At 41.1% G+C, this 24,684-nt stretch overlaps 1 protein-coding gene across 2 annotated transcripts; it reads left to right on the top strand.

Annotated features, from left to right (window-relative positions):
* Positions 1-446: 446 nt before the first annotated feature.
* Positions 447-24,355, top strand: LOC121189538 (cGMP-dependent protein kinase 2). Of its 2 annotated transcripts, XM_041049743.1 has the most exons (22): positions 447-533; positions 846-1,063; positions 1,441-1,806; positions 4,759-4,925; positions 5,151-5,264; positions 6,622-6,727; positions 7,576-7,639; positions 7,795-7,872; positions 9,140-9,234; positions 9,559-9,627; positions 10,648-10,746; positions 10,984-11,131; positions 11,621-11,757; positions 14,328-14,417; positions 14,838-14,979; positions 15,071-15,234; positions 15,357-15,479; positions 15,559-15,621; positions 17,273-17,339; positions 21,215-21,385; positions 21,585-21,758; positions 24,219-24,355. In XM_041049743.1, exons 2-20 carry the CDS (start codon positions 942-944, stop codon positions 21,278-21,280), a joined length of 2,280 nt encoding a protein of 759 aa, XP_040905677.1. In that variant the 5' UTR covers positions 447-533; positions 846-941; the 3' UTR covers positions 21,281-21,385; positions 21,585-21,758; positions 24,219-24,355. The 2 variants fall into 2 exon arrangements, with proteins under 2 accessions (XP_040905677.1, XP_040905678.1); XM_041049744.1 differs by lacking the exons at positions 447-533; positions 846-1,063; positions 1,441-1,806 and adding an exon at positions 3,869-3,992.
* The last annotated feature ends 329 nt before the right edge of the window (positions 24,356-24,684 follow it).

Below are 24,684 nucleotides of genomic sequence, written 5' to 3'. Positions count from 1 at the left end.
GTGCTTGGTCGAGGGATCGAACACATGAGCTGTTGAGGATTTTCAACAGCTTGTCCACCCTAAGGACAAAACCCAACACCCAGACATAAGCAGAGTATGAGAGTAGTTCAGTGCAGTGAGGAATTCACAGATCTGTACATGGGAGACACAAAACAATCACTTCACAAACACACGGCACAGCACAGAAGAGCCAGCTCCTCCAGTCAGGAAATACTGTCACCCCCCCCCCCCCCCCCCCCCCCCCCCCCCCCTCCCCCCCTTCTCTCTCTCTCTCTCTCTCTCTCTCTCTCTCTCCCTCTCAGACACTACAAGGCCACAAGGGGTTGCCAGATACTTCCATTTCCTCAGCACATCCACTTGTTGGTGATATAATGGGAAACGGTAAAAGAGCCCTCACAGCACAGATAAGTGTCATTGTGCTTGTGCGCGGCAACCAAACAAGATGCAGCTGTTCTAGAGGCGGTGTGAGACAGTGATCGTGTTACGTGTTTCAGAGCACCAGGATCTGTTTGGATGCAATCCTCAGCCACTTGGTGGGTAAATAATGGAAGATTTTCTCTTTTTTGACAAATAGATTATATAGATATTGAGAGGATGTGAAGATTTTGTGACAGGCTTAACAGTGATTGACAGATAGTGCCGTGACAGGTGTATGTTGTGTTAGATGTGTTAAACTTTTAACATTTTTTCCTTGAAAAATGAGCACTGAGCAGGTAGTGCATACAAAGGATAATACAAGGCAGCATTGTTTGTGGCAGGATCCTGTCAATACATTTAACAAGTTTTTATTTCTCATTAAGAATCATAATCAAGGGACTTGGTGCTTGTTTTTTCCATTTCAATAGAACATCTTAGCATTTAAGAAATAAAAGCCCCTTGTCTGGTGGCACAGCTTCGTCTAAGGCAGTCTCTGCGGTGAATTTGACCCGTGGGCCACTCCTATGGTGGCCAGTCAGTGCCTGGCCATGGGCAATGGTTCAATAAAAGCCCCACAGGCTGAGGAGAACAGCTGCCTGGCCTCTATCCGCACAGACCCTCCAGATCTGGACACAGACGTCCTCAGGTACGAACCAGCCCATATGAATACATGTAGTCCATAATGAAAAGCCTACTGTGAATTGTTGTACACTTCATCCTAACTGTCTAGAACTGTAAGGAGGTTGTTACAGTTCACTCTGTTAATGTGAACTTCATACTTTTGTATATTTTTGGCATTTTAATTATTGCACTATTTCATCCCATCGATATGGGCAGATAGGTCGGGTTGAGTAAAAGTTTTAATTGTCATGTTTCCATCTAAACTCTCTCCATAATTTATTCATTCATCAAGTTCAACATTTCTGGCCAGATGTTTTTGACACTTGTGTGTTGTAGTGAAGACTTGGATTTGTGAGACTGCCTTTATGTGTACTCAGTGACTGAACCAATTTTGATCTTCAGGTTGCGGATTACCCACCTAGAAGCGGAGCTGGCGCATAGGGACGAAGAGTTTCGAGCCCAGGAGCTTCAGCTACAGCATCTTCAGAGGGAACTGGAGGCCAAGGTTTCCCAGATTGACAAGCTCCAGGATGCTATTGGATACAACAATATCCTGGGCCGCTCTCCACCGGCTCTGTGCCACAACAGCCACCATGGCTTCAGTGTCATCAACCAGGGTCCCAGCCGCTTCCACAGGGTGGCTGTGGAGGTCCACCGCAGGCTTAAAGCAAAAGAAGGAGTCTCTGCTGAACCCACCTCAGAGAACTTTTGCGGAGGATTCAGAGTTGGACACACCTTTACCGTGAAGGCTGTCCACAAAACCTCACAGTAAGTTATAGGGACACTCCCTCCAAAATCTCTGTTTGGAATATGACACATTCGTCCTGCGTAGACTTGAAAAGTACTTTAGCTGCAAAAACTTACAAAAGCCAAACAAAGGCAACTGGACCTGCTTGAGGTTCTTGAAGATGTTTCACCTTCATCTGACAAAATGCAAACCTTACTGTCCTCAAATGAGTGTCCCTTGTCCTTCAGGTGTAGGTGGACTGCTGAGTGCAGACCTGAGGAGCTGGCTCTTCTGTGTGTGTCTTTTATGTTTGTGTCTTTTTGTGGTTTTGTTGGGTCAAGTGCCCTACATCTGTGAGGCTGGACCATAACCAGACTGTTATTGTGTAGTCTGATGTCATGTGCAATTTAGATTAAATAAGGAAAAAAAAACATACCAGTATGGTTCAATACAGAATGTGCATGTGAGTAGAAGTTGAACTGTCCACTTCACTTGCAAGAGATTGATAAGGATACAACAAGACAATAATACAGTATAGCAGTGATTCCAGGTTCAAGCCCAGACATACTGCTTTCAGTCAGCAGACCTGCATATGTCATAGGTCTACTCAACCCGCCAAATGACCTGTGTTGAACCCCCACTGTGGAGGTCTGCATGGGGGATAAATGAACGACGGCTTGTTGTCAGTTGAAATTCAAACAGGCATTGCAGCAGTTGTGTCTGCAGGGTGTAAACGGTGTTGGTTGAATTTAAATATGAAGCATTGTAAACTGAAACATTTACAAAAACATGTCCAACTCAGCCTGAGCAATAAATCTGCTTCACATCTGGTAATAACCAGTATTCATCAAACAGGACTCAAGCACCTGGACAGTTCTTTTCAAAACCTCTAAACATGGCTGCTGGGCTGGAGAAAACCTACTACTGAGACTAGAGATAATGTAAAAAAAAAAAACATCACTTGTAATACATCTACAAAATGATGTGTTACATAAATAAAAATCAACAAGTTCCTCTGTCCTGTTGTTACTTAAACAGTTTAATCAACTGTGATCAACACAAACAGAATATCATTGGCAGGAGGATGTGAGAGCTCTGGCGAGCTTTTGTAGTACCCCCCGCATCTGAAAGGCTTTATTAGCATGGCAGGATAATAGAAAGACACGGAGGGTAACAAAAGGCTACAGGATCTAAATGTTGGGTCTGGGTCATTATGGGCTTCAATTACACAACCTATGCTGCCTCCCTTGCCCACTACTATCAGACCCATTCAGCATGCTCCTTTTCACTGAATACACTAGCACATCATCCGTGTGATGTGGTAATCAGGGATTCACACGAGCACATGCTCAGTTAACTCAGGACCCAAATTTGTGCATTGATCTAGCGTCCATGTCTACAGTACGGATGGGCTCACATTTGTTGAAAATAAATTTTCCACCCCCCTCCACCCCCACCCTTTGGTGTTCAGCTTTCACTACCATGTGGCTGGCAGCTGGGTCATGGTTAGAACATGCAACGCTGGACAAACATGAGAATGTTTAGGCAGTGGCAGTGTAAGCGTATTGTTACTAAGGGGCCACATTGTTGTGATCAGCCCCTAAGGGGGCTCCCTTGAACTATTTTGGACTTTTATATTATGTTGGACTATTGTGATTTCTTGGTTTCTTTGGGCATAATCAGCCCTGGGTAAGTTTTGAATTCTTTTTGGGATTCCTGTTAATATAGACGTTCTGTAGACTCTGGTTATGGTTTCTTTTGTGTGTTTTTCCTGTTCTTTATGTTGAAAGTCAGGTTACTCCGTGTCTCTTGTTTAGTTCTAGAATTTTGCAGTAGACCTCTGGTTGATTTTGTAGTCGTGTACTCTTGTTTCGATTCTTTTACGTTTTTCTGGGTTGAGTCCTGCTTCTTGTTTCTATTTCCTGTTTTATTTTGAAACCCTAGCCCTTGTGTATGAGTCCCTTGTCTACTTCCTGGCTTTGTCTAGTTTCCCTCCTTTTTTGATTGTCTGCCCCGCCCTGATTGGTGTCACCTGTTACCCTATAGGTCTATATAGGTACCTGAGTCTGTGTCTCTGTCTGTGTTTGACCTGTGTCCTAGCTCCTGTGTTGTTTCATGTCTTGGATTCTCTTGTTAGTTATGTTACCTGTTTCCCTTCCTGTGCATCCTCCTGGCTTTGCCTTTTGTTTCTCCTTTGGATTACCTCTGATATTTTGTTCTCCCAAAAGTAAGGACCTTTGAGTTTTGTACCAGAGTGTCTGTTTCTGTAGTTTTTCTCCATTTTGTCTGATTTCTATTTGTTTAAATTCTGTTTCCTGGCCCTGGACATTATCTAGTGATTTTGAGTTTAATAAAAAAAAAAAAAAAAGACCTTTTTGATTCAAGCATTAGTCTGTCTTGGAGTTTCTGCATTTGGGTCCTCTTCCCTCATGTTCCTGGCTGCACAACCGTGACTAGCTTTTGAACAAATCAAATAAAGCTTTCTCTGGTTTCTTCTTATTTGTGTACAGTGGCATTGCTGTCTCTCTAATCACACCCATAACTATTAAAGAAACACTTTGAAAAAAATCAGCTACTCATTTTTAGAGAACTGTTGCTGGCATAAATTATTAGCAAGATTATTAGCACAACATGGCTCAGTAACAGTGTCTCTTAGGGTTGGTTAAAAACTCTGTTGTTGGCTGACTTTGTAATGTCTCCAGGAGAAATCTGAAAGGGGCAATGCTGAGGTTAGATGAGTTTAAGCTGACATTGTGGTTGAAACTCGGTTGTGATTGACCGGTTCGTCCAGGACGCCATAGTTTGTTTAAATTCTGAATTCAACAGTTGGCCAGTTCTTGTACATTGCTCCCTTTAATTTTCTGACGACATGTGGCATTACTCGCTGACCTTAATGTACTGAAGTTAATGTGAGAAAAGCAGTTCCTTGGGCAGTGAACACAGAAAAAATTGACTTTGGCACTGTTTGTTTCTGCTTCTTCTTTCCATCCCAGCACCAAGAAGCTCATCAACAATGCCATCATAAACAATGACTTTCTGAAGAAGCTGGAGCCACAGCACATGAGGGAAATGGTGGACTGTATGTATGAGAAGGCTTACACCGAGGGACAGCTGGTCATCCAGGAGGGGGAACCTGGAAACTACCTCTACGTACTGGCAGGTCAGCTCAGCAAAATATACGTAACTCTGATGGGACTGAGGCTCATTTAAAATGAGAGAGGCTGAGGAATCTGTAGGCTACGGTGTGATTTTGTACACTTTCCAACATCAGTTGGTATAGAAACTAAACTGCGATGACAAAGCTCTTCCAAAACATACATGAATCCTATGAAAATGTCAATAAAAAAAAATAAGCTTCAGCTGTGTTTTGTTTTCCTGACTGCAGAGGGCTTGCTGGAGGTGATCCAGAATGGAAAGCTGCTAGGAGAGATGCGTCCTGGCACAGCGTTTGGAGAACTGGCCATATTGTACAACTGTAAGAGAACAGCCACTGTTAAAGGTGAGCCCCCGGCAGCGTAAACAAGACCAAACCAGTCACAGTTCTTAATTCACAAGTTTGGGATTACATGCATGCAAATAGACCATGGGGCTTAGGTATGTATCATGCTGAGTGTGTTTGACAACCATATTTATATCATATATAAGACACCTGATGGCTGTGTGACACGTGAGCAGAGGGGGTTATTCACTGAGGGAGGTGTTAATTTTAAAACTACTCACCCATCTCTTACTTACTACATGGGTATGCTGAAATTTTCATGCTTCACAAACTGTTGCTAGCAGTTCTTGGATTTTAAATACAGAATATTTTGTCACAGTGCATCTGTAAGATTTGTGCACCTGCTTTGGGCCTCAGAGCAATCAATCAATCAATCAGTCAATCAATTTGGATGTCTAAACATTTAGGTAAAAGCTGATGTCTTTAGGAATGACTGTTTAATTATGATCAATTAAAAAAAGATAAAGTTTATCTGTTTGAATATACCTATAAATTATGCCTTGCTATTTAATGAAGAATTTACTTTTCTTACTGTGGCTTCAACTGGTGGCTGATTTTTAAAACATTATGGCTAATTATCATCTGATGTTTATATTTTCACTTTTATTTTGGTCTTGTAAACATGCAGTTGTAGTAATAAGTTTCAGGTTTATGATGCATGGCAGACGCTCATAGAGGGGAAACAAAATGTTGCTCCTCCATGAGACTGTCTCCTCTGTGAGACATAGAACAGACATACAAACACCACACTTGATGTGATGTAAACTTTGCCCAATGTATTTCCTCCTTTTGTAGCAAACATGACATGTTGTAAAAATAAATATTAATGAGAATGTAAAGATGGCTGCCTGTCAAAGATATCTGAAGAATATGACATCAATGACATTACCCTCATGATGTTTCTGTTTGCGCACATTGTCTAAAGAATTAGTTAAACAGTTTGGACAACAGACTCTGTGTGTTAAGTACAAAAGCTGGAGTCAGGACATGGTTAGTCTAGCTTAGCATACAGACTGTAAGCAGGGTTGTACATCTAACTCAGCCAGCAAATTCATAGCTTGTGTTTCTTAAAGTAGTTCATGGTGGATTTTCAGGTCTGCTTTGGATCTTGTAGAGGCCAGCCTCCTTCGGTTTCACTTTCTTAGTTGATTAAAGGACGTTTACATCCATAACTTCATGAGCGAAATTCATTCCTCCCTCTCTGTTTACCATAAGACAACTTCAAAGTACAATATTGGATATACAGTATAACAGTTGACAAATAGGGATTAGGTAGTATTGACTTGTTAGGGCGCCTTAACTCTCCTCCACACCGACGACACAGTGATGACTGGTGAATGCTTCCAATCCCATTCAGCTGTGGCCCAGTCTCACATCTGGGCACTGGACCGCCAGACCTTCCAGACCATCATGATGCAGACCACCCAGGCCAGACATGAGGAATACTTCAGCTTTCTGCGCAGGTACAAACACAAAGTGTTCTTTTTTTTTTTTTAACTTTTTGTGTTATTTATATGTGTGCCTTTAAGTAGGGAATCTCCGCAAAATTTCGTTATGCTTGCATAATGTAAATAAAGAATCTTGAACTCAGACCTGGCGAGTTACTGCATTTAGTCACTGTTTGTTTAACAGCGTCCACGTGGTTTAATGATGGGAAGAAATTGTGGGCGAATGTTTGTGAGATATCATTTGGTTGCCATGTGGATTACTACTCGACTACTATGAAAGTGCCAATTGAAATAATTCTTGAATTTCCTCCTTTTTTTTTTTTTTTTTTTTTTAAACCATCCTGCCTGACCCAAAAATTATTGTAGCCAATGTGTTACATTAGCCTGGTGAGTTAAATAAAATAAAGCAAAACCTGCTTCAGTATCAGATGAGTTTCTTGGTTTTGAATTTGGAAGCACCTGTTGTTTTCAGTCAGGTTGGGTTTTAAAGACGCAGGTTCAGTTCTGAGTTATTGGCCTGTGCAGAACTTTGAACAGTTGTCAGCAGTGCACTGACTCCACCTTTAACCTATGTGGGCGTGACATGGATATACTGAACATATATTATACTACTGCAAACACAGATACTCATTGATTTTATTTTGATATGATTTAACTGATTGTTTTGAATTCCAATATTCGTAAGAAGTACAATTACTGTTATTACTTCATCAGAATATACCGAACACTAGTCCAGTTTCAAAGTCGTAAATTCGAGATTTTCAACTCTTTTATTGAAACTGTCAAAGTTCTACATGATTTTGTAGTTTGATTGTATATATTCAATCAGCTGTCATGAATTTGCGTATTTGTTTCTCTGTAAGTGTGTCTCTGCTCCGTGAACTGCCAGAGGAGAAACTAGCCAAGATTGTTGATTGCCTTGAAGTGGTGAGTATTTCCCACTTCACCATACCTTTTTTTTTTTTTTTTCCTAAAAACATTCTGAGCTTAAACCAGTTTCATACAGTATCTGTTTCTGACTGAACAGTTTCAGATGGTTTCTAAGACGACGAGAGAGAGAGACTGACTTTCTTTCTTTGCAGGACTGTTTTGAAAAGGGGGAGTATATTATTCGAGAGGGTGAAGAGGGGAATACTTTCTTTATTATTGCAAAAGGCGAGGTGAGATATCTCTTCAAACCTAAATACTTTCTTTACCTCTGTGTGTTTTTGTTATTGTGCTACTGGTGGACCAGCAATATTATTGGGTTTTGAAACCCAGGTCAGACTAAGGAGAGTTCAGCATGAATTGGCCACAATCTCATGACCAGCCAACACTGAGGTTCCCTCAGTGATGATGTTCATAGCTAATGTAGAGCCTCATATTGATCTCCCCATGCATATTACTCTCTGCTGTTCTCTGTTAGACACACAATTATTAGAACAAAACAACAAAACAAAATAAGTTCAGGTCACTTTTCACCCAGTTTTCCAGGAGTTTAATGTCTTAAGTAGACTCAAATGACAGAGTGAAAGGTGAACACTGGTCTTTAATACAAAAATAGTTTGGTACACAGGTAAGCAGTCAAAGACAGGCAAAGGTATCAAAACCATGAGGCAAGGATTAGAAGAACCAGATACAGGATCAAATACACTAAGGAAACTGGCACTAGGAATAACTGGCTGGAAAGTTTGGCATGGGACAAAGACGATCTGGGGCAGACAAGACTTAAATACACTAGTGGGCCAGTTAGACACAGGTGAAACACATTAAGGTGGGGCAGGTAATCAAAACTGGTAGGAAACACAGGAGGGCACGAAGTGAATCTGAAACTAGACAACAGGTTAGTGATTTCAAAATAAGACAGAAACCAAATGTGAAAAGCAACATAAGGAAACGGAGACATCAAACCAGACTTAAGGACTAGACGTGACAACAAACCTGCCTTGTGTCAACACGAGTCCAGGCTCGTGGTGGTGGTGGAGTGATGGTGTGGGGAAGGTTTTCTTGGCTCACTTTGGTCCTTAGTACCAATCAGTCGTGGTCTGAATGTCACAGTGTGTCTGGTTTCATGAACATGACAGTGAGTTCAGTGGACTTCAGTGAACAGAGAAACAGAAAAAGACAAACAGCACCAATACAAAACTTCAAAACAAAAACCCCAGAAACAAATAGAGATTTTATTACAACTAACAGTGACCATCAGTGTAAGGAAAGATTAAGGCCTTTGAATTGGTCACAGCCTTCAGACACAGTGGTTGCCAGGATACGTTATAAGAGAAAGATCCAAAGCTTAGATCCAAACAGATTTATAGTAACTATGAAAGAATGATCATCTCAAATTAATGTTTAGAAGGATGAAGCCACAACAGACAGCAACAGCAATATAAAACTCATAAATCAAACATAGTTGTCGCTGCGCCTTACTCTGACGTTTTCTGTCTGTAGGTCATAGTCACTCAGAGCACAGAGGGGTTTGCTGAACCACAGGAAATCAAGACATTGGGTGTCGGAGACTACTTTGGAGAGAAAGCTCTCATCAGGTATAAACAATGTGTGATTTCCGGTTCAGTGGATACCTGACAGTTTCCTGCTTATATATTATTCCTCATTATAATGTATGGCAGCAGTGCAGTTCAGTGTCACCTTCTTCAGCATCCAGCACTCCCATCGCTGTATGTTCACAAACTGCTTTCTGTATTTCTGGTTGCTGACTGTAGTGTTTTCATGCAGTGGTTTAAGCCCACAGCAAACAATACACAGCTGTGTGAACACTTGTGCGCTGACAAAGACTTTCTTCATCACACTGCAGAAATTGTGGGTTTGTGTTGTGTTTCTTTGACCTAACTGTTTGTGTGTGTTTACAGTGAGGACGTTCGCTCAGCCAACATCATTTGCAATGAGGACGACACACATTGCCTGGTGGTGGACAGAGAGTGAGTAGCTGGCTGGTGTTTAGATGCCATGTTATTGTCTGTGGTTGGACCCACATACCACACAGGAGGCGGAGTAGGTTGTCCACTGATCAGGAGGTCAGGGGTTTGATCCCCAGCTCCTTCCAGTCCATTTGAAGTGTCTCTGGGCAAGATACTGAACTCTAAACTGCCCCCAGTGTATCATCATATTGTGTGTTAGTAAAGCAGTGTGTGCACTGAGAAGTACTTGTTGTCCTTTGTCAAACTAATGTCATGATCAGCCCCCACAGTAACTCTGTTGTGGACTTTAGTTTGGTTTCTTTGGTTCTGTTTAGTGTTTCCTGTTTTATTTTGTAGTTATGCTCCTTGTGTATCTGTTCTATCTGTGTTACTTCCTGTCTCTGATTTTTTTCCCCCCTCCTTTGTAATTATCTGCTTTGCCCTGCTGTGTTTCACCTGTTCCCTTTACCTGTGAGCCAGTGAGTTTTCTTATTAAAATGTCTTCATTCATCTGTCCGCCTGTATGTCTGCATTTGGGTTCTCGTCCCCGTCTTCCTGGCTACCCCATAACAACTAAAGGTGAAAAACTATACTACACTTAAGCTTGGCAAGAACAATGCTATGATCCATGGCACCAGATTCTGGAGTAGAATTCAAGAGCAGTTTGCTGTTATCCATATGTGTTAAACATTGATCCGTCACATGTATTAAGCAATTGTGTAAGTGTTCTGCTCATACTAAAATAGTCTAACTTTTGATTTAAAATTCCCCTGTACTAAGAGGTCTACAGTTTCACCTTTCTGTGTCTAAAGGTGTGATTCTAGACTTTAAGTTCATAAATTTATAGACAAAAACAAAAATCTTAAAAGTTAAGCATATACTCTGTACTGGTAAATAGAGTTAAGTATCATCTGAAAACAAAAAAAAACCCCCAAAAAATCAACACTGTGCTTACAGATGACACTCATGCACCATGCACACACAAAAAGATTGCTTTTCTGTGTGTGTGTAAGTTGTTCATGTCTTGTCCTTCATTTCCAGCAATTTCAACCAAATGGTGGGAACTTATGAGGAGCTCCAGGCTTATCTGAAGGAATATGTGGAGGAGCTTTCCAGGAGTGATGAGAGAAGAAACGCTCTGTGAGTGCGCAATGACCGAATGACACAACAGACATGTGCAGCTCTAGAAATGTTCCTTTAGACTCCTGTTACAATGATGATAGTGGTGGCTTATTATTTGTTTTATACTCATTGCAATACATTATTATTATTGCCAATTTTAATGGGGATAGGCTGGTTTGTAAATGAGTCAGTCCCAGGCCTAAAAGCAGGAAGGGCTTCTGTGTAATTGTACACCTCCTGTTGTTCCTCTCTCAGGCCCCACTCACCTCAGATTGACTCTGCAGAGGCCCAGGAGCTGAGGAGGCTGAGAGAGAGGATTGCTCTCCTGCCTCCACACAAGCCTTTCCAGGAGCTTGAGGTCGTAGCCACACTGGGCATGGGAGGATTTGGACGAGTGGAGCTGGTGAGCTGCAGCAACTATCACCTGTCATTAGCCAGCTCTTCATTATAGTGGAAGTTATTTAGCTAGATTTCATTCACCGCTGACATGCTGGTCTTGCTGAATCCTAATCTTGTTGTTGTTTTTTCAACAGTACTGTAAATATCATGGAACACAAAGGACAAAACATTCAACTGAGTGCTGCTTTTAAGCTGTTCCAGAAAAAAAAGACTTAGAAATAAAGTCTTAGATTTCCCATGAGTCTTCACTACAATAAGAGTATTATACTTCTAGTGGCATTTAGAGTATTTGCAGTGTCTATATTACCCTCAACATTTAGCAACGTTGGTTGATTTTCATCAAAGTTTTTTGTAAATTTATGGGAGACAAACATATGATCACTGTTCAGTTGATGTTTTTTATGTAACGTTCAGTTGTTATGTACATTTCCTGTCTCTCTCCAACACTGATTAGTGTCTTGCTTTCATCATTGAGCCCCTGTCTGTTCCTCAGGTAAAGCTGAAGGACGAGGACACCACGTTCGCTCTGAAGTGCATTAAGAAGAAGCACATCGTGGACACCAGACAGCAGGAGCACATCTACTCCGAGAAAAACATCCTTCAGCAAACAAACTCGGTGTTTATCGTAAGGTGTGGGCAACACGCAGCATCGCACGGTCAGGTTTCTTTCACAAAGAGCAAGGCGTTATTGACCACATATCTGATAAATATATTTACACATATATGTTAAAATTCTTAGATTTTCCAGTTTTCATAATCTGAGCTAGTGGAAGCATGTAGCTCTTGAACAGAAGAGGTTAGAGAATGAGTAATTCAGCCAACAGACCAGTCTCCCACAAACCTCTTGTATTCCTGAAGCAGAAGATAGAATGAGGAGCAGTCAGCTTGTTGGTTTCTCAGTAGAGTTGCTAAGGAACCTGCTGGGGAGAATGCTGCTGGCCCGGGGTCTCACCAATACACTGAGATTTATCTTGACTAGGACTCTAAAGAACAAAGGCCTTGTGCAAGCAGTCTGTTGACTGTCATTCAAAAAGAAAAGTTCAGCCAAAATGCAATGTTCACTCAGTGATGTATTTCACTAACACTGTACTCCTTGGTTTCTTCTTGAAAATTCAAATCCTGATCAGTTTCACTGTCCATGGGCTGAACCTGAAGTGGATTTGCTTTTTTTGGGTTTTTTTTTTTGTGGATTGAGTTGGCTTGATGGTTCCGGTTAACACTGCAGTCTCAAAATCTCTAATTATTGTAACTGTTATGTTACTTCACTCTTAATTGAGTGAGTGCTGGGACTGCGCTCATGCTCTGTTCTCCTGTTTGACTGTTTTATTTATTATTATAATACAGAAGTTTGCTACTGCTCAGCAGAGGTGCAGTTAAACTCATTAGAACATCAAACTGTGCTGCTCAGTGAGATGTGTGCACACTATTACTTTTGGTGTTTAAGCTTATTACAGCACTTTTATAACAGAGAAAAACACAGATTGCATCATCTATGCCAGGGGTCTTCAATGTTTTTCAGGCCAAGGACCCCGAAACTGATGGAGAGATGGAGCAGGGACTCCCCTCCCCCCCTTCTAAAAAATTGTCTAATCAACCACAAATTTCACAACCCCCCTGCAGTACCTCTGTGGACCTGCAATAGATGATGCCAAAAATAAAACTAAAAAAACATTTTCACAATTTCACAATTTGATGTCACAGAAATAACAAGTCACATATTAAAGAGAAAGAGTTTTGTCAGGAACGTGTTTGCCTTCAGTGGGGATTGTGCTCTGCATCGTCTGACTCACCCCCAAGGCATTGCGACCCAAAGTGTAACTGCCCATAAACTTTAGTTTACTGCCAATAAACTAAATTTAATGGGCAGTAAAGCTCAACCGCTCCTGTGTCAGCAGCATGAGAATCCCCTGTAATTTTCCACAGTCTAACCAAACAATATATTCTCACACTTAACTACAATTCTCCTTAAAACATGAACATGAAATGGCTTTTTTCTGTCGGTGACGCTGGCTCTGGGATCAGCACAGCAGTTTTATAATTACAGGGTTTTGAGTTTAGTCCCCATTAAAGGATAAACACGTATTATTCTATCTCTATGTACACAAAAGTTTGCTTTTGGCATATCGTAACAATTTTACATTAATTTTGAAGAATCTTAATTTTGTAATGGAAACCTCAGAGTGGAATGTTTCAGCTCAGTTCACACCCGCTCAGCTTGCTAAGCGTCCTTCAGTAACAGGAACCCACACCCTGTTCTCTTGATTTTCCACCATTTTGAATTATCAGAGCGCCCAAAAATTCAAAAGTTGCTGTCTCATGATTAACTATCTCTTTCTAAACTTAGAGATATGAGCTACGGTCATGTCCTTGTCAACAGAGAGGGTGGATGGAGGAGCCAATCCCAGCTGACACTGGGCGAGAGGCAGGGTAGAACATGGACAGGTCCAGTCTATCACAGGGCTGATATAGAGACGTATAGAGACAAACAACCAGTCACACTCACATTCACAAACCCACCCACCCAACAGTCAGCAGGTTTGAACCTAGAGTCTTCTTGGGATGAGCTAATTATTTGAATATTTAAACTTCCACTGCATCACCTCTCTTTGGCCTCTGTTGTCTTTCATTTTCAGGTTTGACAAGAGGCTCGTTTCACCATCCCAGCAGGTAGTCTGATGTCAAAGGTGCACATTATGATGCACAGTGTCACAGGTTTTCACATCAAGTGGGGGGGGTCCTGTGCTGAACGTCACTCCTCCATTTTATCCATTGATCTTTGCTGCTGTCAGCTGAATGTTAAAGACATAAGAGGCCACTAAAATAATTCCCCCTGTTTCTAAATAAAGTTGTGATCATAAGCACAATAAATCTGCAAGTGAACAACTTGACTGTGGGTAGAACTCGGTCAATCAGTGTTGTCCTGATGGTTCAGTGGTCTAGGACACACACCCCTGTGACTGCATGTTTACTGCTTTGAATCCAGCACTGGAACCTTACTGTTTCCATCCTCCTCTCTTTCTCTACTGTCTGTTAAGACTCTTGTGTTTCAAAAAGCTGTTTCATCCATATAATGCAAAATAATGTGGTTGGACGCTGCCCATCACCACACTTCACTGTCACTACACTAGTAGATAAATTACTCAGGTTTTTATTGCAGCACAGGAGCTAACACAGAGACACTGTCTGTGCATGTGTTTCAGGTTATTCAGAACATTTCGGGATGATAAGTTTGTCTACTTGCTTCTGGAGGCGTGTCTTGGTGGAGAGCTGTGGACTGTGCTGCGGGACATGTGAGTGTATATCCCTGACTACCAGAAATTGATATTTGAAAAATCACTTGAACACACATACCCAGCAGTGATGTCACTGTGTACCGACACACCCTGGAGTTCACTTCACCATGACTAAAGTAAGAAGGAGAAGTTGGGGTTCAGCAAAAAAAAAAAATTGCCTGTTGTTAAGTTACCCTTTAAAGTTGCACTTAGTATTTTCATGGCTTTGGCAGCTTGGAAAAGTTAGCTCATCAAGACATGAGCTAACATCAGTCCACTACAGGATTCTGCTATACCTTTTAAACAATGTTTGTAAGTGTTAGAGGCCTAATGATATGGCAGCAGAAACAACTTGAACAAGAAATTCCTCATCCCAACATGTTTTTGCCATATTTCCAAACATTTTTGTAATGTCCATTCATTTTCCGACCTTTCCAGGAGTTATTTTGATGAGCCCACAGCCAGGTTCTGTACTGGTTGTGTCTTAGAGGCATTTGATTACCTCCACACTATGGGCATTGTCTACAGAGACCTGAAACCTGAAAACCTTTTACTGGATGCTGAGGGTTATGTTAAAATGGTAATCCAAACTTTTCTAACTACTTGTTATAGCAATGACCTTTGAAGAGTGTAAAATACAACATATTCCTCATCCCTCTGTATTTCCTTAGGCAGACTTTGGCTTTGCTAAGAAGATTGGCCTTGGAAAGAAGACCTGGACATTCTGTGGGACTCCAGAGTATGTGGCCCCAGAGGTCATCATGAACAAAGGCCATGACTTTGGAGCTGATTGCTGGTCTTTGGGAATCCTCATATTTGAACTTCTCACTGGCAAGTAAGTCAGGAAGAGAGCATCTCCTGCTATTGAGATTTGCTTAAGAGAAGTAATTTCCTTTTCACAGTCTTGGTGGCTGGAGGATTCGGTTTGGCAAATGTGTTTTTTGTTTTTTTTTTCAGTCCACCCTTTGCTGGCTCAGATCCCATAAAGATTTATACCATGGTGCTCCATGGCATTGAGAAGGTGGACTTCCCCAAGAGAATAGGCAAGCGTCCAGATGACCTCATCAGGAGACTCTGCAAGTATGGTGAATTACTAACCAGAAATGACTGTGATCAGATAAAGGGTCATACAGCTCATACATCTTTCTTTACCTCTCAGGTTAAACCCAGTGGAGAGGCTGGGAAACAAAAAGAACGGCATCATTGACATCAAGAAACACAAGTAAGTTTACTCTCCAAGTGATATCAGTCTCCATTGCTCTTGGATGTTTAGAGAATAAAACAGCTGCACAACTCAGAAGTGTTTACATCACGGCAGATACGTTTCCTGTGTTTTAATCCTAAATATCAGTGTCACCTGGTGATGCTATCATATGTTATGTTGCTATATTGCTGAGGATGCTTGGTTGCAGTTAGATGGCATGTCGTTGGCCAACAGTCTTACACACAAATACACAAAAAGATAAAAAAAACAAAAAAAAAACCAAAGAACTGGTTTACAGTCCCTGGCAGTGTGCAAAGGAGCAATGCGATGTAGTCTGATAGGTCTTCCTCCTCCCATCAGGCTGTACAATCAGCACTGTTCTCACCACTCTCCACAAACACCAATGTTTTCGTGTTCCCTCTTGTGTCATCCTATTTCGTTTTCCTGTTTTATTTTGTAGTACTAACCTTTTGTCTTTTTTCAGATTTACTTCCTGCCTTCCTGTGTTTCCCACCTGTTTGATGTGGCGTGTTGCACCTGTGTCCAAATGTCTCCCCACCCCCTAGTGTATTTAAGTTGTGTTTTCCCCTTTGTGCCCGTTCGTCTTTGTCCGTTGAGTCACACATTCCAGCCTGTTTTCCTTGTGAGTGTGTGTTGTTCTTGCTTTCTCCTTGTGGTTTCCTCTATTTTGCCTAACATTTTGGACACCTTCACCTGTTGCTACTGCCTTACCGTGTACCGATCTTTGCCTGAAAATAAACCAATCTTCACTCTCTGAATATTTGCCCAGTCATGCAGTTGAGTTCTTGGTCTGAGCCTTGTGTGATACCGATGATGTTAATATTTTTACTCAGATGTAATTATTTTTTGCCTCTCTTCACAAACTTTGATACCTAACCTCGTCTATATCTTGCTGCTGCTGATGCAGACTTCCCCTGTGGGATTAATCAATTTCATGTTATGTTATTGTGAACAGATACAGTGTAGATAGACCAGGTCTACTCTTTGCTTGCTTGAGTGTAGGATTTAACAGCAGATTAAACATATGTCAGGGTTAGAGAATGGTGCTAGCTGTCAGAGGGCTTTTTTGTGTGTATTTTACTGTGCATTGACAACAATGTTGTGAGATGTTTTGTTTGTTTTTTTTAAACTTTCATCTTATTTCACCCATTTCTGTCTTGGGTGTTCCTCACAGTAATTATGTGTGAACATCCTGTTGAGATTTCAGACACTTTTGTTGAATCTTACAAATCATCTCAAGTACAAAAATGTGTCTTATTTTAGTTTGTTGGCTTGAATAGGTGAGGACAGCTGGAAGATATCCCAATAGGGACCACCCTAATTTAACTGCACAGGCTGTAAGCTATAGGCAGAGCAACAGAGAAAACAGACAAGCTAAAAACTAGAAAAACTTCCTCCTGTCCTGCTTCTGCTCTTTGTGATGACCACCACTATACTGAAGAACAGTTTGTTCCTGTCATGTTAAAACTTATTAGGGACATGGGGTGGTTTCTATTTGGATTAAGAAAACTTTACTGCTCTCACTGCTGTGACACCCTCCACCCAAAAAGCCATGTGGCTGAAGGTTTGCTTTTTACAAAGCATAATGGAAAAAGTAGTTTCAAATAATCCACGGTCCATCTGTTAATTTTTTTTCTTTGTTTTGTAGGTGGTTCCGGGGTTTCAACTGGGAAGGTTTGAGGCGCCACAAGCTGCTGTCTCCGCTGAGGAGAGAGGTGAGGCTGTCTTTGTTTCCTAACAATGAACAAGCACAGACACAAGCCCACAAAAACTTATATGGATAAGTGTATGGTCAAGGAGTGTTTGCTATGAATTAGACCTTACTTATAGAGATAAATACATTGTTATCCAATTTAGTATGTCAAAAAGCAGCAGCTGCCTCGCTGACTACATACTAAGCCCTTTTCTTTAGAAGGGAGAAGATTATCCCACACCATTTTTGTTTGTTTGGTTTTGTTGTTCACTATTTACAAATCCAGTGGTTAAAGAGATAGTTCTTATACTTGGCATTAAAATTACATTTATTTCTTCAAAACATATTAAAAGCCATGTTGGTCTCAAAGAGTCAGAGTTTGAGTCCCTTGTGGAGGCATCTTGTGCTGGTTCTTAAAGAGGAAGAACAGATCAACAGCAGCACTTCTGTGTGGTGTCTGAGTTGGCAGGTTCTCAGATTTCATTGGATTATGGATGTATGTGTATACGTATGTATGATGAAATTAAGATAATGAGACACTGACAGATGTAGAAATAATGTTAATTTGAATGCACAGTATCTATACTTAAGTGCTGAATTTAGGAATTTATGTTACCAGCATATGAAGGAAATAATTTGTATTTGTAGGTGGTCTTCTGTGTTATATATACATGTATAATGGCAGAGAGACAGAGAATGGACTGAGCTAATAGGTCAGTTTGAACTGGGAAGGTGGACTCAATGCTACAGTTAAAAAAAAAAAAAAAAAGAAAAACTGAGTCCACCCCTGAGCAATATCACTGAAATATTAAATGATTAAAAACTGTGATAATAAAAACGATTACTGTGACCGCTGCATCAACAGCGACTACACCTGTGATCTCCAATTAAAGCTAATAGCACGAACAAGGTTTTAAAATAACCTTTTCAGCTTCAGCATCACCAGGCTACTGAACAGAAACTGAAACTCAGTGGTGGTGGTCAGGAGGTATAGGAGTCATACTACCTGTAACAGATTGCACAGTGGCTGTCCTCAAAAAAATGATGCCAGTGCACTGTTTACACAACCTTGCATTGAAAAACAGACAGTTAAGTGCTTATGACCTGGCACAGGTATTATCTGTGGAAATCTGTCTTTCTACACACATGCCTTATCCACTGCTCTCCACTCAAGTCAAACTTTTTCAAAGTTTCTTGTTCAGTGCAGTTTCTAGAGTTGTTATCCCTAAAGACATGTTAAGAGATCAAGGACAGGTTTCATTTCTGTTGAAGCCACTCTATCCCCAGTTTAGTGTGAAAGGGTTAAAATAACCAGAGCTGGGTAGTAATGGATTGCATGCAAAGAAGATTACATGATCAGAATGCAAAAAATAAGTCACTGTGATCAGCCCAGATCATATTTGAATAACTGTGCAATTACATTGTAGTTAATTAAGGATTACATTATTATATTATAACTACATATTTAAGATATGACAATTTTAAAATTCTGAAACTTGTATACTTTTAATGATAACCAACACTACTAACTAGTTTTACACTAAATGTATAAAATGAATAAAAAGTATATGACAAGGGGTTTCTTGAACAAATGCTTCACTTTGTGGTGAGGGAAAAATAACTTTAATAACTTAAAGATGAAAGGATCAAGCAGCTGCAGTCCATATAAAAAAGCCTTCTGTTTTTGGCAATATCACCATCACTTCTACTTCAAAAATGTGCCTTACAAAGGCTGTCTATGTACACTGCAATTTGTGCAAGACAAAAATAAAGTTGATGTCATCTGCAAAGAACTCAGCTTTAAAAATGAAGAAACACTCAAAGGTAAGTTTCTTTCTCAGTTACCTTGCAGAAAAAAAAGGTGTGTTGGCTATAGCTTAGGTTTTCACGGCAGTACTCGTTAACAGCTCATTAACATCTGCCACAGATGCTTAGTCCATTAGCTCACATATAATACCAAGTAAATTATAGAAAATGAAACTCGAAAATACGGCTCTTGCATAATATTACCCAATACAACTGTATTAGGTCAGAGAGCTCCAGTTGCCAGCTGTAGTCTGCTGTACTGTGTGCAATTTGCTGTTGCTCTCCTCTAGGGATAGAATGTTGAAGGTGAGCTTATTACTCATTTCCACTGTGGTTGGCTAGCTAGCAGGCTAGCTAATGCCTTTCTGATATTATTCATACATATACAGGTGCTGCCCTTAGCGAGTGAACATATCAGGGCTCCAGAGTAACTTTTTCACAATCATCTTGAAAAACAACTTGAACTCTGAAGTGAATGTAAACCGTCCCAGAAACTTTACTTTGTTATTATCATCTATAATTATTAGTTGTTAATGACAGAATAAAAACACCACAAAAATGTTGAGATAATCAATAATTGTACTTTCATTTCATTTCTCAGCCCTGTCTGAGATTTCCGTGGCTTACAACAAGTCCAAGCTAATGTCACGGATAATGGAAGCAATTCTTTGAAAGGTTTTCAGCAAGTGATGACCACAATGAGGCAGATGACCAAGTTGATTTTCCAGATGTGGATGTTCTTGCTGAAGAGACCCGCATCAATTTCCTCCACCCCACCAGAGATGTATATCACTCACAATAAATTGGAGTCTCAAAGGATCTTGTGAAAGCTTTGACACAGGGATCAACGTGTAAAGTGTACTGCCCATGGGTCACCGTAGGCTTCTGAAACTGTGGAAGATGGAATGAAAATGAAAGAATACTCAGAATATAATGCAGTATAAAAGTTGTGTCTCTCAGTGAGGACAACTGAAAAAATCGTGACTGCCTGGACATTGCCCTCCCCCTACAGGGAGAAAAGAAATGCTTCTTTGGACTGCTGATACCCACACTACTTACTCTGAAGAGGAGGCCGTGTGTGAAGAAAGCTGAAACACATTGGCACCATCCTGGCAGTAACAGACACACACTTTGTACTGTTGTTTAACAATCAGGACGCAAAAATTGCAACAGAAACAACACAACAGTTCCATTTGTGGTGGCTGGCAGAGGCTGAAAGAGATGAAATGGGTACAGTGTTGGTGTCAGAAGCAACCTGCCAGGACCCAGGTGATGACGCTGAGTCCAACAGCAGTGCGACTTCTCCATGGTCAGATGAGGATTTCAGTTATGGACCTGAAAAACTCCAGTGTCAAAAATGATGATGATGATGAAGTCAAGTAAATAAGTACTCAATTAAGACGAGTAAGACTCTTGAGTGCCTTCATGACTTTCCAAAGGTGAAGAGGTTCATCTTTAGATTCAACGCCATCTTACCCTCAAGTGCAACTGTGGAACAGCTCTTCATGGCGACGTCTTTACCTCCCAGGGGAACTGCTTGACAGATGAAAATTTTGAATGGTGCCCCTCTTGCATTACAATACCAAACTCCTGCTTGTGGCCTTTTATTAAAAAGAGAGGCCTCTCAAAAGTACTGTATTATGCTTGTAGATGTATATGCCGGTATGTTTTTAAGAGGGAAATTTTTTGATCGCTTCTAAATGCTGAATGTGTTCTTCTGTATTTCAAAGTGAGCTACTCTTCTCAGTTTGCCCGGTGGTTGTTTTTTTTTCATGGTGTCTTAGCTAATATTTGCATGTAGTGTAATTTGATTTGTCCAAATGTAAATGCTAATTATGCAAAATGCTTTTCAAGAGAAAAACAAATATTTGCCGAACTCAAAATTTTGTGGCTGTGTCCATTTTTTGTATAAGGTGCAATATTTTCAGTGTTTGGTTGTTTGATTATTAAGTGATCAGAAGTTTTCTTTTTTTTGTAATCCAATCCAATCCAAAAATACCCATGTAACTCAGATAAGTGGTTGCCTTTTCTTTTGTTTGCATACTGAGAGGTCCCACAGGCTTCAACTGGTTTCTTCCTTTTCTGGAAAAGTTGTTGTATGGCTGGCAGGTTAGAGGCCCTTTTGGACATGCTGAAGGAGAACTGGGTGGCTGGTGAGACAATGTCAACAACCACCAACATCATCTGCTACTTTGGAAAACTGGAATGTTTCAGAGAAATCAAGTCAAAGAGCACAGGCAGGAATCTCATCACAAACAAAAGGTATGTTATAACAAACATGCTTGTGAAAGAGAACTGAATACTGGCCAGAAAGTGTTGGTACAGCTACCTACTTGGCCAAGTAACTTACCAGTGAAGTGGCAAGTCCCCTGTACTGTAACCAAAACGGTAGGCCCAGTAACATTTATTTGAATTATTTGTCCTAACAAACCCATTTGTCCTCCCTGTAAACCTGTTAAAGGAATACCAAGACAAACTATCTGGAACCTGGTGGGGGCATGCCCTAATGGTCCAGGATGCCCAGCCTAAAATGATGTGTTGGAGACTGAGGAAGCTGACATGGTGCCATTCAGAGAGAAGTGTAAACCTAAGGCCCCTCCAGAGCATCTGAATGAGGACCCATGGCATCATCTGGGTGAGCTTAAGCATCTTTCCCATCATTGTTCTCAGAAAGACCTGGGCAAACTGATGTGATAAAACAAAGAATTGTTCTGACCTTTCAGGAAGGAGGTCCAGGTGATGTTGGGCTTGGGAGTTGTCAAACCATCTAGAAGTGAATGGTCAAAGCCAAATGTGCTTGCTCAGAACAAAAACCATGGTTCAGTTCAGGCGTGAGGAAACTTAGCAGCATTTCTTTTTTGATTGCAAAGTATTGATGAGCTGCTGGAGTGGCTGGGGAACCTCAGACCTTCATCGAGGTTACTGGCAAGTGTTTCTTGACAACAAAAACATGGCTTTCCAGTTTCCAGGAATGGATTTGTTCCATTACGTTGTGTTAATCTTTCAAAGGTTAATGGACATTATCTGTTGCTCCAGTTTTGTACCTGCTTATCTAAATGATGTGGTAATCTTCAGTGAGTCCTGAGAAGAATACCTGTAACACCTTAAGGGTTGCATTCAGGAGTCTAGTCTAATTCTGAATGCAAACAAGTGTTTGTGGGCTCAAGAAGAGGTGAAATACCTTGGGTACCTTGTTGGCTGTGGGCTGATGAACTCAAAGCAGCGTCAAAAATCTACGTTGGTGCCTTGTTCTCCAGCCATACCAGTTCACCACATAGCATTGTCCCGGTAAGAAAAACTTATTGCTGACCATCTGTCTTATTTTCCTGACATGTGTAAGCCAGAGGGGGAGGAGGTGTGGAAGATTAGGAAGTACCGGCTCCGTCTTTAATGCTAAGCCCCTTTGTTCAAAAAGTTGGACAGTCTCTCACACACCTTTTTTTGTTTTTATTTAATTTATATTTACATCAGTTATTAGAGACAGAGTCATGTTTAGCATTAGAATTAAATTTAGCGCCGCCTGGTTAGCTCAGTTGGTAGAGCACAAGACTTGATTTCTCAGGGTTGTGGGTTTGAGCCCAACTCAAGGTGGCACTGCCTCCCATGGGCCCACCACCTGTGGGAGGTGCCATAAGACTTCGGTGCATTGTGGACTTGGCAGCAGTTGCCCCCGCAACCTGGGCCTGGACCCAGATAAGCGGCAGATCATGACATGACATATTGAAAGTCATGCTGGTCTGAAAGCTTCAGAGTCTGGGTCCTTGGTCCAGCACTAGAACGTAAAGAGGAAGCACATCTCAACAGCAGCACTTTTATGCGGTGTATGAGTAGGCAGGTTCTCAGATTTAACAGTTAACATTTCCAAGATAAAACAAGGGCTACAGCTGAGCATCACTCTGTTCACACGTGGCCTTAATATAGGTGAGCGATCCGATCTCAAGTGGACCGCTCTAAGTACAGGTGTGAATGCACCCAAGATGCATTGTGAAGGCATTTGTGATCCAATCACTCCACATTTGGAGGTGGTCTGGTTTGCATATGACCACATTGTGTTACAAGTGTGAATGCAGACATCTCCTGGGCCACACTGAAGGACCACCTACTCAACTGATGGCCTCTGTTCAAGCAAAAGTACTTGCTCGTTCACATTCTCAAATTGAGGTAAGCTTGCTTTGTCCACAATGTCTGGAAATATCAAAAAGCCCATGGCTTGATATATCACAAGTGTGTCAAACAGCTTAGGTGATTTGGTTTGTCTGGAACACACCAAAGAATAGACCCAATCTGTGCTGTTTTGAGCGCTGCTACTTTTAATTTCCAGCAGACCAGGCACAGGGAAGTGCACTGCTGCCTCCAACACATTTGGTCTTTGCAGCTGATCTACATTTTTATTTGCATGTGGAGCGGGGGAATGAGATTTGATCTCAAGTGGTCATTTATGGAGACGCAGTTTAATTCCAGGTGTGAAGTGACATACTTAGAGCTGTCCACTTGTGATCGGATCACATGAGAGGAATGTTAATGCCAGGTCTGAACAGGGCCATTGTCCCTGAACCAAATACACATTTTTTTTCCAATGACTTAACAATGATTAACATTTCTCTTACATTTACATCAGAGCATAGGATAGCAAATTGAACCAGATTTTGGACTTTTACACCTACTATCCTAAGCTGTTGATCTAAGCAATTAGTCACAATGTGGACCGACCACACACCAGTCCCAGAGATACAACAGTATGCAAGCTGTCATTAAACAAGTCACAGTCAAATACAATAAACACATTAAGCAACATCAACAACACCGAACTACATTACAGGCTCCAGAATGATCATACACCTCTCAAACAATTTTAATGAGAACTGGACATTAAGAAGGTCAGATTTATTGTAGGGCTGTTGTATTAGCCGGATTAGTTTCAGCTAAATGTACCTTATAAACTGCCAGCAGCTTGTGCGCACACATAGATATTTGTGTGTGTGTGTCTTTGCGTGCGTGCGTGTGTGTATATGTATAGTTATGTGTATATGTTTGGCATGTATGTTTCCATGCTGACATAGTTATGATTTCATGATGATTCTCTTTGTTTCTGCAGCTGAAGGGGCCGATGGATCACAGTCACTTTGACATGTTTCCTCCTGACACAGAGGAGGCTCCTGATGAGCTGTCTGGCTGGGATAAAGACTTCTGAGGACACTGATCGCTGAGATTCCCAAAGCACCAGCAGTGGATCTGGCTCCAGCGGGTTTGCAAGCTCCCAGCTAAAGCTTAACTTTGGCTTTTTCACTCTCACAGCGCCTTTCTCTGAATGGAGCACATCACCACGGTAACTGAGACTAAACGGGTAACCTGCTGTGAGGAACGCAATGTCCATGCTGTCAGATTTACAAACTTATTTAAATAAAATTTACAGTAAAAATGGCAGATAAGCATCACTACATTCAAATGAAGAAGACAGACACACTGTCAGCAGCCTTTTGTGGCATGGACCCTCCTCTGTGTGAAAGAAGAGCAGCACATTCCATCAGCTCAGCCCTGAGCAACATGAGGTGGCTTCACAT

The sequence above is a fragment of the Toxotes jaculatrix genome, chromosome 11, assembly GCF_017976425.1.
Source record: "Toxotes jaculatrix isolate fToxJac2 chromosome 11, fToxJac2.pri, whole genome shotgun sequence".
Lineage (NCBI taxonomy): Eukaryota > Metazoa > Chordata > Actinopteri > Toxotidae > Toxotes > Toxotes jaculatrix.
This window is presented reverse-complemented; position numbering and strand designations above follow the sequence as displayed.

What these genes read in the sequence shown, in the direction of transcription:
- LOC121189538 (XM_041049743.1), top strand. Translation starts at nt 942, where the DNA reads ATGGTGGCCAGTCAGTGCCTGGCCATGGGCAATGGTTCAATAAAAGCC. An exon ending in GAGAACAGCCACTGTTAAAG is followed by an intron (nt 5,265 to 6,621) that starts GTGAGCCCCCGG and finishes AATCCCATTCAG; the next exon opens with CTGTGGCCCAGTCTCACATC. An exon ending in TTTGAACTTCTCACTGGCAA is followed by an intron (nt 15,235 to 15,356) that starts GTAAGTCAGGAA and finishes TTTTTTTTTCAG; the next exon opens with TCCACCCTTTGCTGGCTCAG.